At 38.5% G+C, this 16467-nt stretch overlaps 1 protein-coding gene across 1 annotated transcript in view; it reads right to left on the reverse strand.

Annotated features, from left to right (window-relative positions):
• Nucleotides 1-16467, reverse strand: part of ush2a (Usher syndrome 2A (autosomal recessive, mild)) — a 233943-nt gene that overhangs the window by 101350 nt on the left and 116126 nt on the right. The window contains 7 exon segments of the mRNA XM_030720976.1: nucleotides 2727-2869; nucleotides 4392-4539; nucleotides 8572-8727; nucleotides 10242-10389; nucleotides 11905-12062; nucleotides 15239-15386; nucleotides 15568-15730. Of these exon segments, the coding sequence (XP_030576836.1) occupies nucleotides 2727-2869; nucleotides 4392-4539; nucleotides 8572-8727; nucleotides 10242-10389; nucleotides 11905-12062; nucleotides 15239-15386; nucleotides 15568-15730 (1064 nt within the window).

Here is a 16467-nt window from a genome sequence, read left to right on the forward strand (position 1 = left end):
CTTAGCTGGTGTGAACATGGGAGTAGACAGAGGAAAGGGAGCTGTCCAACACGGCTAGAGTTTATGTTCACAGGAGCCGTCTGTCTGTTCCGCAGCGGCAGGAATTCATAGGGACCAAATTACATTAAAAAGATAGATATAAAACTTTAATGGAATGATAAAAAGGAAAGGAGGAAGCATGGGTCTCTCTCTCTTTCTCTGTTCTATCATTAGCCCTCTCCTTTCTTCACTCTTTTCCCCTCAGTTACTCATTTTACCCTTTTCTCTTTCCATTTTCCTCTCTTCACTTTTTCACCTCCTTTTTTTTAATGTTATTTTTTTCTTGATCCTCCTTAAGAAGTGAACCCAATTCAATGCTCAAACCTAAAAACCATAAAAAAGACAGCTTTGGAGAAAAAAAGGAAATGAAAGGAAATGCTATGAAAACAGACGAAAGAGAAAAAATACTGGAATTTTTGAGTAACAGGGAGAAATGACAACATAAAAAATGTGGATAAAATGAGCTCAAACATACACAAATGCCTACTGTTAAAAATGGCCCATGTCGACATATGGTACATGGAATATACCATGCTCTGCCAAAGTATAAAACTTACAAGGTTACAGCTCACACTTGCACATAGAGATCAGGTTAGAGGGATCTCCTTCAAAAGGATAAACCCAAAGGACCACTCTATAAAGAATGACTGAGTGCGTTAAGATCAAATGTACAGTATATGTCACTTGAGCAAGTGTGTGAATGTGTGTGAGTTTGAGTGTATATATATACACGTATGTATGTTGCCGTGTTCAGATTTTAGATTTATGTTTTTCAGAATGAACACGGGCTTACATGTATATGAATTCCACAAAAGCAAGAAGACAAAAAATAAAAGTCAAACTATTAGCCTTACTTTACAGTGCATCATCAAATGAAATGCAAAAAGGTTGTCATTTATTCTTGTATGTGGGAGAGGAGATTAAGACGAGAACATAGCCCCTCTTTTCTTTCACTGCCAAGACGATAAGAAGATGGTTTACGGTGACAAATTACACATCAGTGTAAGGGAAATCCAATCGGCCTGAATGTGGCTTGTTCCACTCATAGGTTTAAATCCCTTTTTAATAAGAACTTTTACACCTATTCTGTATTCATCATTATGGTAAAACAATTTTAATGCATATTTTTAAAATGTACATTTTCACATTTAAAGGATGCAGAATTTAAAATTCACGTAAAATGCGACATTTATTTATTAATAATTATTTGAATCCAACATGACACAGAGCCCTGAAGAGGAATGAATGCTTACAACTGGCTGCTATAATTTAGTTAAAAGAGATTCCTCATGCACGCTGAGCGTCAAAATAAATACACAAATCTATGGTTCTCCAATCTTTGTGACAACTGGGTGCAGGTTAAGTAGCATCCCAAAGCCTTGTGTTACATGTCTGCAAGAAGCCTCGTGACTGCATGTTATTGGTTGTGAGCACCAGGAGGTCTTTTATTGATAAGAAGGACAAAGAGGTGCGGATGTGTATGATTTATGACACGCAAGTTCTCGATGTGAGACAGAGTGCTAGATTCAGATTCATCTTACATTAACAGTGCATACACAAACAGAAACACAGGTAGTGTCCACTTTAGCTACAGTTGCTGGAAAAAAGTAACAAAAGCTCACTGTGTGTCAGAGTGTGTGTGAGTATGTACCAATTTGTCTATGTGCATGTGAGTGTGTGTTTGCTAGAGGGAATTCAATTCTGCATAGCAATGAGAAAAGCACAGGGCCATAATTTAATGCATCCTAAATGTCTGCAGTTGTGTGTATGAATAGGTGTGTGCATGCATGGTATATCACGGTATGTGTGTAACTGCATTCTTTTTTTCTCATGTGACTGTGTATGTATACGTACACTACACATACATGTATTGTGCACATTTCTGTGTGTATCAATGTATGCAAATCTCAGCTGCTTAATGATAATGTATGTGATAATAGCATGGTACTAATTAATTTATAACTTTGCACTGAGGAGGCTGTTCCAGTGGCTAATATGATTCTATTACAGCAATTAGCCCACAATGACACTGGCTAGGTCACTCACACACAGACACACACCTTACAGTATGCAAAACTCACCCTATCTGTGTGCTTCACCTAGCGCCGTTTCACAGCCGTCTTCAGTTTTAGTTGTTCTCTCACTGATTATGCACCTCCACTTAAAGTATGCATGCACTTTAATAAAACAAACTTTCAATAAAATAGAACAGAAGCCATGTGTTTACTGTCTAATGAGTCTGTTGTTTAGATCATCACCTAAAGTCAGCTGATCTGTCAGACTCCTCGAGGTTAATTTTGACACAGGAAAACTGATGGCCAACTGACAGCAGAGGCCCCCTAACACTCGACTCCTGCCAGCTACGTCCCAGCCAGTCCCTTGCACAACTTAGAAGGACTTTTGACAGAAGCAGCGCACTGCAGTACAACAAAACAAAGTCAGCACCCACTACCAACAGGAACAGCAGTATAGCAGTTTCTCTGACCCATAAGATGCTTATTTCAAGAAAAAAAAGGTACAGTTTTCAAGGTTATATATTGAAAGCGTTTAATATTTATTTTTTTTTTCTGCTTTTGCATTGTTTGTGTGCACTGAAGCTGTGTGTGGAAATGCATGCATCTGAGTAAAAAGTATGCACATTTTTTTTGTGGGCACTAGTGTGTATGAGTATGAGTATGTGTACTTACTGTCCTCAGCAGTGCGCAGGGTTGCCCAGGGGCTTGCCGTCTTCCCATGTGTGTGTGAAACCACCACTCTAAACAGGTAAGGTGTGTATGGTGACAAGCCCTCTAAGTAATAGGAAAAGGTGTCTGTTGCGTTTTCCAAAAGCCTGAGAGTAGATGGACACAGGCATAAATTCACTCATGGACATATATTTGGGTGTGTGATGTGCTCTGTTAACTGGTGGTCACAGAGTGACAGCAAAAAAAAATCTCCTTTAAACATGCTGATCTAGCCCTTAGTGGTGAATGCTTCTGTGTTTGAGTGTACACAAATTCTGATGTTACAAAACATCATTTGCAGAGTTTCTGATGAACAAGTCAATCTGAAAATATGCTGAGTCATTAGCGAAGTTTACTGTTGCAATAGTTACCACTTTCTTTTAAATAAAAACATTAGCAACTCCATATTTTCCACCTTAGACCAAATGTTTCCTCTTTTAACTTTATCCTTCCTCTCTGGTTTACTCTTTAATGCTTGATCAGAGAGATTCAGCACCAGGCAGCTCCACAGAGTGTGTTTTCTGAAGTTCCTTTGGTCAGCTGCTGCAACTTCTACATGGTACATAATCATTAAAATTGGATCTCCTAGACTGCAGGCTGTTACTGCACAAATTTTGTATTAGTTATATATAGTTTAGCCACTTTTTCTGTACTTTTAGTGTACATGCAATAAACATTTCCAAGATGCACAATGCAGGAATCTGTTTGAAGTGGAAAAAAAGATGATCTGAATAGTTGCAAAGCATTTATTCAGAGTTCAGTAAGAAAGGTTAGTAAGTAAAACTTGTTTGATTTTTTTTTTTTATGTATTCCAAAGTGTAAATTAAATGTATTTTAAGTAAAAGATTGTAAAAAATGTACAAGACAAATTTCATTGGGTCTCTAAACACTGACTGTCTATGCATTATGTACAATCTTTTCATAGCTTTTTATCCTATTCCCATGTCATACCTGGTCCTATATCATATAATCATACAAGGAAATCTAGGACAAAGTAAAAGAATATTGTCATAAATGAGGGACCATTGACCATTTACCATCAGATGGATAGAAGGGATGAATGAATGAATAAATCAGGGAACAATGAGATTTCCATAGCAGAGAAGGAGGAGGGCATGGCTGTCTGATATATAATACATGTAGCTAGTCATTTATTTATTACCACAGAATGAGAGCCTCCTCTTCTTGGATTAAATTGCAATTTGTTGTCAGGAAGCATGTAATGAATACATATCAGATGCACACCTTCTCTCTCTCTTTTTATTCTATCACACTTTCTCTGCCCATCTCTCTCTCACTCTCGTCGCTGTCTTTGATTTTTCTGTCTTTCTGACTCTACACCCCGTCTTCTGGTTCATTCCCTCTCTGGATTTCTGATGGTATGTCATACTGTTGTGACATATTCAGTTGTGCTGTATAATGTACCCATTTATATGTACATGTGTAGGCTATGTGTGTATTCCCATTTTTCTTTACATATTAAGCATATGTGATATGTATATTGTCTTGTGGGTTCTTTTATTGCTACTTCTTAACACATTTTTGTCTCAGACAACTTTTATGTGTTGTGGAAAACAGTATGCAAACTTGTTCAGCTGCTGTTACTCTGCATGTCATGGTCTCTCTCACCTTGTGGCAGGCCTTGGTGGGGATGTCCTCATTTGCAGACTGTAGTAGAGTTGGCCTGGTGCATTGGAGTTGGCAGGGGCAGACCAGGAAATGTTCAGAGTGGTATTAGTTGCATGGGCCAGAGTTGGAGGTGACAACCCATCTGGGGCTAAGAAGGAAGAAAAGATGTTGGAAAGAGGACAAGAAGAGGGAGCAGGTGATGAAGGAAATGTAGAGGTGGTCAATGGGCCGAATGAAAAGAAAGACATTCAAATAGTAAAACGGGGGGGGGGGGGGGTATCATATTGAATCAGTCAACAATTCTGATTCAATATGATACCTGTGCTCTTAACAGAAACACAGAAATTTTTTGCAAAGACAGAATAAAATGAGGTAAGCCAAAAACAACAAATACACTGCCCCCCCCCCCCCCCCCCCCCCCCAAAAAAAAAAAAAAAAAAAATTAAAGGAACACTGGTTAATCAGAGTATAGCATCAAATCAATTAAATTTCTGGTATATTGATCTGGTCAGTTAAGTAGCAGAGGGAGATGTTAATCAGTTAAAGCTGCTATGGTGTTAGTAACATTAACAATAGGTGCACTAGGGGGGAAACAATGAGACAACCAGCAAATCAGGAATGGTTTTACAAGTGAAGGCCACTAATCTTTTCTCCCTCTTCATCTTTTCTGACTGCTTTTTCACTAGTTTTGCATTTGGGTAGGGTCAGTGTCACTTCTGGTAGCATGAGGCGATACCTGGTCCCTACAGAGGTTGCACAGGTAGTCCAATTCCTCCAGGATTGCCAGAAGGTTTCTGTGTTTTCCAGTACAGTCTCAAGAGAATAGAGGAGATTCCAGGAGACAAGCAGTTACTCTAGGAGTGCTGGACAGGACCCATCAGCATTGTGTTCCTCCTTTGTGCAAGGAGGAACAGGATGAGTACTGCCAGAGCCCTACAAAATGACCCCCAGGCCACTGGTGTGAATGTCTCTGACAAAACAATCAGAAATAGACTTTCTTGTCTGCCGCATCATTTTTTTCACTTTGATTTTTAGGATGTCTTTGAATTCAGCCCTCTGTAGGTTGATAATTTTAATTTCCATCAAACGATGTGGCATACTTTTGTTCTTAACATATTATCCACTCCATATCAGTATAGATATCCAGTGCATTATTTTCCCCGGTTGAGATCTGGTGTTGTTAAAAGTTTTCCTTTAATTTTTTTTTCAGCAGTGTACATGGAGGAAATCAGAGTGACCGCACTGTTGACTATGTGAAATAAGAGCCAGCCCTCCGATGTATAAAGTGACCCTTCAATCAAAATTTGTGTGATTTCCACTACAACAAGACTGATTGCTGAAGATATCTTATTCTAAAGATGTCTGTTACAACTACACACAGACACACAAACACAAACATACACAATGTGTGAGAAAAGCCTCAAAAAACAGAATAATTTATGGGTGGTTCATCAACGTAAATCGACACTCTAATATATGTTCATTATCCTAGTACATCAACAAAAACACATACATATTCAAAACATGACACAAGAACCCTTTTTAAACTAAAGACTCATTCACTCTGTATGTGTGTGTCAGTCTTGACGTGTCCATTTCATTTAAAGGCCTACACGTGGCTCTGTTTGCAGTTTTATCACCACCCTTATATCCAGGTACTAACTTACTAACTTATTTTTTTAACAATCAGGTTTAAAGAAAGACAGCTCGGACAACAGAAAACTGAGAAACAGGAGAACGAAAACAAAAAATGAGTGTAACACAATAGATAAACACAAACAGATAATGTTGAATCAGTGTCACCTTAACTGGCTATTTCGAATCAAGTTTGGTCTTAATTTCTTATGAGTTTTTTATCAGTCTTATACTGTATATTCTGCAACATCACTCTCAGTTGATGTCTCCTACATCCATGTGAACAATCAGCTGCACTTGACTGAATGACTGCTTCTCGTAGGCTGTCTGCTCGCCATTCAAACCAGACCAAATTGGCTGCTCTTATCTCACCTAAATGTGTTTCTGAAAATATTTGAGGACCGGAGCAAGACATGCAGTTGTTAAATCTGTCTTCATCTTAGATCAACAATAGTTAGGTGAAAAGCATTTTGAGTTTCAAGGGGCAGCATTATATGTAAATGAGGAGTGGTCAAGTGACCATCCTCTCACTCGAAAGGCAACACAATGATATCAGAATGGACTGAGCAGTCGATTTACAATGAATACAATGAAGACAATGAATGAAAAGCGTGGAAATGGAGATCTTGTACTTTTACAGTCAAATAAGAATTTCACAAATTACTGAATCTAAAAGATAATGCTACATTTAAATTTAATTAATAGGATCCTCCTATTTGCATTCAGAGATTCAGTGTTGTTTATGACCCAGTTTTTGATCAGCAAAATGATCATTCCCTGAATGTGTGTACATGTGTAATTCATTAAACGATGATACCTGCCTCTCTGACATAAACACACATGTACAGATATGCACACGCAAAACACACTGTTGGTGAGCCTGTGTCTCTCTCATGCTGTGTTAGCAGGTACAATATCAGAGGTGTCACTAATCGTTTTAAACTATGCACTTTTATGTTCACTTCTCTTTCTCTGCTCTCCTCCTCCTCTGCTCCTCTGTCTCTTGCTCCGCTATCTTCTCTCTGTTCTTTCATAGAACAAGGACGCATCAAGACAGTTTGCCTTATAGAAGTCTAAAGAGATGCCAGAGGCATAGAGGTAGAAAGAGAGATAGAAAGAGAGGAAACGTCTGGTATTTAAAATTTATACTTTCTTATGCCTTTGTTTTGAACTTGAACAGGAGAACTTTCCTAAGACTGTCTTTTGTTGTTGTCTGACTAAGACATGGGTGTGGTGTGTGCAAGGGTGTACGTATTCAACCCTTTTGATAACATTAGCTAAAGTGGTAAAATGTGTGTTTATACGCACGCATGTGTGTGTGCGTGCGTATGTGTGTGTGTGTGCATGTTACAATTATCTCCAGACTGCTCTGATCAGCTTTGACATTTATCAGTATGCACAATCAGTCTCTATTCTACACAATTGCGCACACACACACACACACACACACACACACACACACACACACACACACACACACACACACACACACACACACACACACACAGGCTGTGTAAATCAGAAATATGTTTTCACACCATTAAGTAAAGTCAATGATGTGTATGTCGACTCTAGTGAATAACAGTTTTTTTCCTTTTGCAGAGCAAGCTATAAAAATAAACCTTTCCAGTTCACAAGAACAGCAATTAAAATCAAAGTAATGTTAAAAATATCGCCACAGTTCATGTCTTGTGTGTGGCGTAAGAAACAAATCTACTATAACAGTAGATACCACAATACCACAATCATATTGTTACCATCTTTTTTTTCTAAGGAAAAATTGTATTTATACTTTATATATTTCATGTAATGTAAATTCAGTGTGACTTACATTAAAAGGTTAAATAATATAAAATGGCAAAACATGAAAGAAACATAACTTTAATATGGGTATGAGTAGAAATTAAGAAAAAATGTCACTAAAGCGAATAACACCTTTAACTCCTGCCATGAAAAAAACAACAGTGACATTAAAACCAGTGCAAAAACAGCACCTATCATTCTATATCTGATTCACGTGTGCATAATGTTTAGTAGAATGTATTAATAATTAACTACTGTTTGGATTTTTTTAAGATTTATTTTTGGCAGTTTCAGCCTTTATTGGATGGGCAGTACAGAGAGTGGGGGAAATTACACTCCGTTTATGGTCTGGGGTGCACTCAAACCCAGGCAGTTCAAAGGAAGGCCTTTGGCACATGGGTTGCCTTCCTTAAACTGTTGACTGATAGTGGTCAATACACACTGGTTTATTTTTCCTGCCACACTGCTCCTAGAATCAAATTTGTTATATTATTTCGCAAAAAGACAAGAGTGTCTCAGAAATCTTTATCTGATATTAAGCTTGCTATTGACCCACTGAAGAGCATCTGTTAGATAAGCCTTTAGAACCTTGCAGCACTTCCTTTATTCCCTTCTTTTGATGGACAATAATGATATTTGATATTATGACACAGTGAAAAAAAAAATCAGGAGTTCTAAGTAATTATCAAATTGATGATGATAGAATAATCTTCAGTTTAGCAGTAGTTTGCAGTGTGAGTACCTGCTGGCAGTGTAGTAACATTGAGTGGAAGGCTCTCAATACAACCCTGTGTATTACACCCTCTGATCCAGAAGCTGTAGTTAGTGTAAGGCTGTAGGTCAGTCACAGACAACCAGATGCCTGCTGCTGAACCTCCATCCAATGCACCATCACCATCTAAGAGACAAAGAAAGAAAGACATGTAGGGTCTTAGGCCAAGCATGGCACTATATTATATATATATGGCTAGCGATATGCAATAAGGAAAAACAGCAATGTCGTTGAATGGATTACTTTCATGGAATATTTTTATTAGAGTGATCACAGTGATGGTAGAAAAGTGACTTGCAAGAGATACATACAACATGAGAGAGAGGTCACAAGAGAAAAAAACAGTGAGATTAACTGAGAGTAATCGAAAGAGAAAGGTCTCCATATTGAGGTTATGCAAGGATAGTCAAAGAAAAGGGATCAGAAAATTATACTATGCAAGCCTATCCAATATATTTAGATAGACACACCCACACACACGTAATTCTGTGTGGACTGATGAAGGCAGTTTGTATCAAAGAAACAGGAGGTTATGGGTAACTAGAGCGAAACACTGTCTCTCTCTTCCTTCCACACCTCTTCCATCCTACTCTCCACTCATCTGCCGGGTTCTCTGTGAGGCATAGATCAAAGTCAGTGTGCGCGTATGACAGGGAGAGACTTGGTGAATATGCGTAAGTAAAAAAAAAAAAAAAAATGAGTGAGTGTGTGTATTCTCTTTTCCTGCCATGTCCAGTCCGTCTGTTGTTTTTGTTGTCTCCCTACGGTATTGCTGTTCCTCATATCTTACATTGTTTTTACCCTCCTTTCTAATACATCTATGGAAATATGATCTTCTCATCTCCCTTTTTGCTTTATACTATTATTGAATTGCAACTTGTCTTTGTTCTTCCTTCCATCTTCATACTACCGTTATGGTCTATACTCCTGTGTCATCTCCTCTCTTAAGTCACTCACAAACTATCAAAAACTAATAAAAACTTGTCACTTCTATGCTACTGTATACTGATTACTCCTTTTTTACTTTCCTATTACATGGCTGACTTTCAATGTAAGCTGACTTTGTGAGTGAAAAGTGTGATTATGTATGTCAGTTTGCATGTGTACTTACATATCCATTTCTATCTATATTATCTTGTTCTAAATGTCTTTGTAAAGACTTTTTAAACCTCCCCAACCCCCCAAAAAACACTTGACAGTCTTGAAATTAATAATATTATTATTAAATAATACTGATTCCCCTAGAAAAGTAGCACTAACCACTGTATTACAATATGTCTACACAGCAGGCACATTTTTTTCACTCAACTGTGTACACACACACTATGTACTTGCACCAAGTGTTATTTGTTGCCTTCAAGTTTGTTTTACGCAGGTAGAAGTGATTGTGCATTGTGCTCTGGGTGCCTCTAAAACACTGTTAAAAACACATCCATGGTTTACTGAGAAAATGAGACCTCCCCATTTTACAACTTCTACTTCTTCTGCCCACTGATTGAATGTTGTATAAGAAGTGTCAGATTTGTTGGCTGGTAAATACTGTATGTAAAAGTAGTGCATGTGTATGCATGGTGCTGTGTGTATATGTTGAGGTTTAGTGTGTGTGTGAGAGAGAGAGATGGGAAAAGAGTAGCTGTTACCTTTGCTTTTGTAGTACACTGTGTAGCTAAGGTTCCCATTTGCTCTAGGAGGGGCTGTCCAGCGGGCTCGGAGAGATCTTGAACTTTGATTGGTCAGCTCCAGCAGTATAGGGCCTTCTGGGGCCATCTCTAATGTATGCACATCCACCTGATTCGGATTGAGGGGGGGGGGGGGGGGGGGGGGGGGGGGGCATGAAAACACTTGTATTAAAACACAGAAGAACACAGCTTCATTTTTACCATAGTTCCTTTCACACTCATTCATTCAACTGCTATTTGAGAAATATAAAAAACAGTATAAAATAATGTGTGCCCGTTCTTAAAAACGTGAAACTGTTTCATATGAAACTGCTCTCTGGTCAGCATTATCTGGGACACCACTTTTCTGTCCTCTTTCACCATTACCGTCTACTTCTGTTTCATTTCTTCCTTTCGAACTCTCCTCTGGTGCCTTTGATTCCCTTCCACCTCATCTCTCACTTTGCTCTGCCCATTTACTGTGTCCTCATCATTTTACTCTTTTTGTCTGAAATTCCCTTCTTCCTTGACTCCGCTCTTCTCCATTTCCTGCCCATCCTATCATCTCTTCCTCTTCGCCTCTTCATCCTGTTTCACTCTTTGTCACCTTCCCACCCACCTCTCCTCTTTTTTCTGCTAGGTCAGCGGTTCTCCTGGTGTTTGACTAAACATGGCATCTGTATTGGAAAAATGCCCCAAAATATGGCCTGTCGTCAGAGGTGTCGTTGAGAATGGAGTGGCATTTCCTACCAAATGTCACGGTGGCCACGCCAACCCTCGTAATTGAGCCGAGAGAATCGATCACCTTTATGACGCCCAATGACACACACGCACACAGACAAGCGTGCGAGAAGGCATTCCCACATGTGTACCTATGGTGTGTATTAGTTACAGTACTAATGAAATTCATGAAAATAATTGTTTTTCACTAAGTGTTACATAATTCACCCAGTGCACAACTTTATTAAGCTTCTGCTGCTCCAAAGATAATGTGTTTGTTCCAAGAAATGTAATGTGTTATGTGTTGCATGCTTTTGGCAGAAACTACAGTTCATGTTGAAAAAAAAAGGAAACTCTGCTGGGCCGAGAACTAAACTGAAAAAAGGATTTATACGTGCCATTATCCTCATGGCATTCATCATTTTTTTGTTTATTGTCTTATTTTCCTCTTGTGCCTTCTGTGTTGCGCTGTCTGTCTCATCATATTTAGTGTTCATGTTTCAGTGTTAGTTACTGGTCTTTTAGTTAGTTACTTACCTGTTTTACTTTGAAGTTGTTTTCTCATGTCTCTAGCTGTGGTTTAGTTTCTGCTTTTGTTTCTGCTCTGTCTCATCACCAATGTCTCCTGGGTGTCTATATAGTCCTGACACTCCTTTTGTCTTTGTCAGTTCATCTGTTTGCCCTGCATTTGTTTACCTCTAGTTCCTTGAGTCCACTTTTGGATTCTTGTTTTGTAATTCTTATCGGACTTTATGTTTTTTGGCCTCCACATCCTGTATTTGGATTCTTTCTCTAGTATCCTGTAAGTTCTAGGGCCAGTTTTGGGTCAGTAACACCAACACTGCAATGATTTGTAAAGCATTCCTATCTGACAAAGTATCTTGCAGTTTGTTACACTGTGTTTAACAACAAGTGATTCACTGACCATTGGTCCCTTGCCACAGCCCTGTGCTGTGCAGGCCTGCAGTCTGAGTACATGTCGGCTCCAAGGAGAGAGTCCCTCCACCACGAAGAACCTCTGGGAGGAACTGGTGTTTAAAATGAGAACTCCATCCACCCAGAGACCATAGCTAGTTATAATACCTGGCAAAAGAACACATCTGATTATAACATGGATGAGATACAGAAGAAAAATAAAAGTAACAGGAGAAAACTGTTTTAAGGCATCAGTAGAGACATTTTAGTCAGGTCAGAACTTTCATGAGAACAAGACTTAGTATTTTTTGTAACATAATTCTCACTCCCTATCACATAAGTAATAGATTACTCACATTCCCTGTCCTGAATCTCTTCTGTCCAAGAACAAGGCTTTTGGCACTAACAGTGATGTTACAAAAAGCACAAATATGAACATGATGTAAGGGGATCACAAATTATCACAACTGTTTCACGGTTTCTCTGGCATTTAGCTCTTCTGTAACTATTCAGAATATACTTTTTCACATACTTTTTCCACTCTGTTTGCATTGGTCACTCGTATGCAACAGTACTGAATCCACAGTGGGAGGAATTACAATCATAAAGTGAGCTTTACTATGATGGGATGCAGTCTGGGTCACTGGATTACAATGCAAATGAAAACTGACTTAGGGGCTCCAGACCTGTCAGTCAGTGTGTCCTAGAGTGATTCAATGATAGAAACAGCACCGAAATGACAAATGTAACCATATGTGTTAGGAGGATAAAGGCCCTAAGAAGGACAGTAGTACTACAGTGAACAGGCACACATACAAAGGGTGCAAATAGGTGTGCACACCCTCACCTGCACATGGACAAACCGCACATACACAAAAAGATACACACACATTTGGAAATCACATGCAGCCATACCCAGACACACAATAATTACATTACATTACATCTCCCTAATAAAAAAATGAAACAGTAAGGTGCCAAATGGGCTTTTCCTTAATAAAAATGCATACAGGGGGCTCAAAAGATCAGCACTAAGAACTAAGAGTCTATTCTGCTTTAATCATGTGTGGGTTTTATTATTGCTCAATACAGATATACACACCTATCAGGAAAATGAAGACACAAAAACCCCACGGACACAAGCTACATCTGGGAAGCTCTTAATGTGGCCAATCACATGTGTGTGAGTGTGTGTGCATATGTGCACGGACATCTGTATGTGGCTTGTGTGTGTGAATAAGCCCATATCAGTATAGGCTGTAATAAAGACAGGTTGGAAAATGAAGCAGCGAATGCATAACAGGCTTATTTCCCCTCTTTGTCTGCGTGTTGCCCCGACCTAATCCCCGAGAGGATTATCCCCCACAAATCCCTGCGGAATTGGGGAGAAGGGGGGAGAAAGAGAGAGAGCCCGGATGAGAGAGAGAGAAAATAACATAGGATCTCAGTCCTCTGGAACCCATCACCATCATCATTGTGGTTGTTGCCATCTATTTATATAAAATAAAGGAGTCAATGAGAAAAACGTACTGAGCTCTTCTTCTTTTCTGAGCAAAAATTAAAGCTTTTTAAGCACAAGATAATCGGGTAATCATGATTAAGTGTTTCCCTTGTTATAAATTTCTGTCATCAGCTGAGAAAAGCTTTAAGTAATTTATCCAGGCTAATATGCTCACACATCACAGGGTTTATGGTGCAAAATGCACTCATGTGGCATTAAGCGTAAAACACACACGATTCACATTCTACACACACACATACATGGAATTACACATACTTTAATGAGGATGACAGTAACATTTGATAATATGTGGCTGTGTGTGTGGTATGTCAAGAGACTGTGAAATGGGTGGGGGGATCAAGGCGTTTTCTTCACTTAATTAATTTGGTTTCATGAGATATACAATTTGTTGATATAGTCCTTGGAATGATCTAAAAATACATCATTTTCACTGCACCATGTTATACATAATGTTACTTAAACTGCATTTTCATGGCTATTGAACTACTTACCTTTAAGAGTTGTATTAAAACACATGAGTACATTTCAAAGGCAACATCTGCTTACTTGCTATGTGATATCTTTTATAGTAAGTACATTTCATAATGTGTTACATCGCACCTTGGGTATTTCTATGCTTTTATCACAGACAGCGTTTCAGCTTATGCTGGAACAATTACGTTACACTGACTAATCTGTATTGTCAGTGAAACAAACAAAAAAAACAAACAAACAATTAATAGACAGTAAAAAATGTTGGGAAAAGGTAAAAGAGATGCAACACAGTTCCTTGAGCAGTTTATAACAGGGAATATAGATGTTATACCTTAAACCCTAAAAACTGAGATGCACCATTTTTCTTTTCTACATGAAGGTGAATTTAAAAATGTGCATTTTGTCCTTAGACTGAGCACATACACACACACTGATTTCTGATTCATAGGATGTGGGATGGTAAACACAGATGTGAACTTTGAAACATTGTGAAAAAATATAGTCCATATAAATTATTTCCCTTTGATAAGTTTCTATCATTCTTCAACAATGTTGATGTTTTCCAAGTACTTCAGACAGAAGCATATTAATATAATATGATCAATCTTTGCTCTTTCTCAGTCAAACAACACAGCATATGTAGTTACGCTGTATTGTATTGGAGCTCCTTCTTTTGATGACTTTGACTCTCTAAAGTCAGTTTTAAATGGACAACCTAGATACACAATATAGACTTTGGCCCCAGATTTTAACTGAGGCCAAGTAAGGAAGATAAAGGTGAGAAGAAGAGAGAGTAGAAGAGCAGAGAAAACTAAGAGAGAAAGGCAGTCACAGTGAGCCTACGTTCTTCCAGCCTGCAGTTCTCTCTTTAGTCAAAAGGGAGCACTTTTCATCCACTTAAAGGAGCTTGGTAAAGCACTGTCCTCTCCCTCTCGGTCTCCATTAGTCTCGATCTCAGATTGTTTGTTCTCTCACCCTGTCTCTGTCTTTTTCTCCTTTCTTTATGAGTCCTTTGTGCTCTCTCTTTTTAGTTCTTTCTGTTTCCCTCTTCTTCTTTACTCCTGTAGACTCATTTGATTCCCCTCACACACATGGAAATGTTCTCCTGTTTCACAGTAACACGAACAGCATCTTTGAACCATGTACAAACCTTTATATCTGTGAGGCTGTCATAGACAGAGTTTTGTTAAATACTAACACCCTGTAATCAATTCTACAGGTAAACTGATGTCACATGTTTTTGTCATCATGATATTGTTATCCTTCTTCTACTTCATTTATCATGTTACACTTGAATTATGTATAAATGAATGCATTTCTATCTTTGTGTAGGTGTGTGCCCTCTCACCATTTGGAGTGTCAGGTGGAGTCCAGCTGACGTTGAGCGCATATGGGGACAAAGGAGTGACCAGTGGTGCAGGGACATTTTCAGGGGTGCTTTCCTCAGTCTGAGCCTGGCTTGGTGGGCTTGAAGTACACCCACCTCCTGTACAGGCCTGGCGTGTGCATGCACGTACGCACACACACACACACACACACACACACACACACACACACACACACACACACACACACACACACACACACACACACACACACACACACACACACACACGGATGAATATGATGATGCAAATTTCCAAATCAAAAGTAAAAATTAAGGAGCAATGGACTCACGGCCACTGTGATGGTGTAAAGAGTTCCAGGGGTTAGGCTGCGGAGTGTGTAGTCTTGAAAAAGTTCGGAGCTGTTATAGGCTAGCACAGGCTCTGCACCGTCATGAGATAGGAAGATCAAATAGAACTCCAAAACACCATTTATCTGAGAGGGATGCGACCACCTGGAAATGGAGAGTAAAATAAACAAAATAAATATAACCTTTTACTTTTCTAACAACTTTACTGTACTTTTTATTTCATAAGCACTTTTTATTCCACTATATTTATAATTCAGCCAGTGTCCACTTAATTTTCTGAATATAAATAACATTGGTGTTACTCTAATATTCCTACTAAAACTATTAATTTATTCACAAAGCAAGTTTCTTCCTGTTTAGCTAAAATCTAATGAAGTTCATGACTTTTTGCAATACAACTCAAACTCTAGACTCAAACAAAACAAAGGATGGAAAGAAACCCAGAACAACAAAAAACAAAACTGTCACTTCTTTGGCTGACATTTTTTCATTGTAATGCATAAACCTGGTACTTTAAATATAAAACAGTCATGGCTTTTGTGAACATCATGATTAAAACATTTTACATTTATTTTGATTTGTGAAAAAAAGAAACTGCCATCTTCCCCCATTAATGCCTATTGATACACTGATTTTACACATAAAGATCAAGGACTTCTTTAGTCCTACTGAATGTTTACTGGTATCCTTTACTCCTAATATCCTATAAATAATAGTATATATCCTATACTGAGTATCCTATTTGTAAAACTGTGTGAATATATGTTTTGACATTTCTTTACCTTTATTGGACAGGATAGTAGGAGATGAGAAAGCAGAGAGAGATTGGGGCTTAATGACACATGGGAAACAGTCTGGGGAGGACTTGATCCCAGGCACCC

The sequence above is a fragment of the Archocentrus centrarchus genome, chromosome 3 (assembly GCF_007364275.1).
Source record: "Archocentrus centrarchus isolate MPI-CPG fArcCen1 chromosome 3, fArcCen1, whole genome shotgun sequence".
Lineage (NCBI taxonomy): Eukaryota > Metazoa > Chordata > Actinopteri > Cichliformes > Cichlidae > Archocentrus > Archocentrus centrarchus.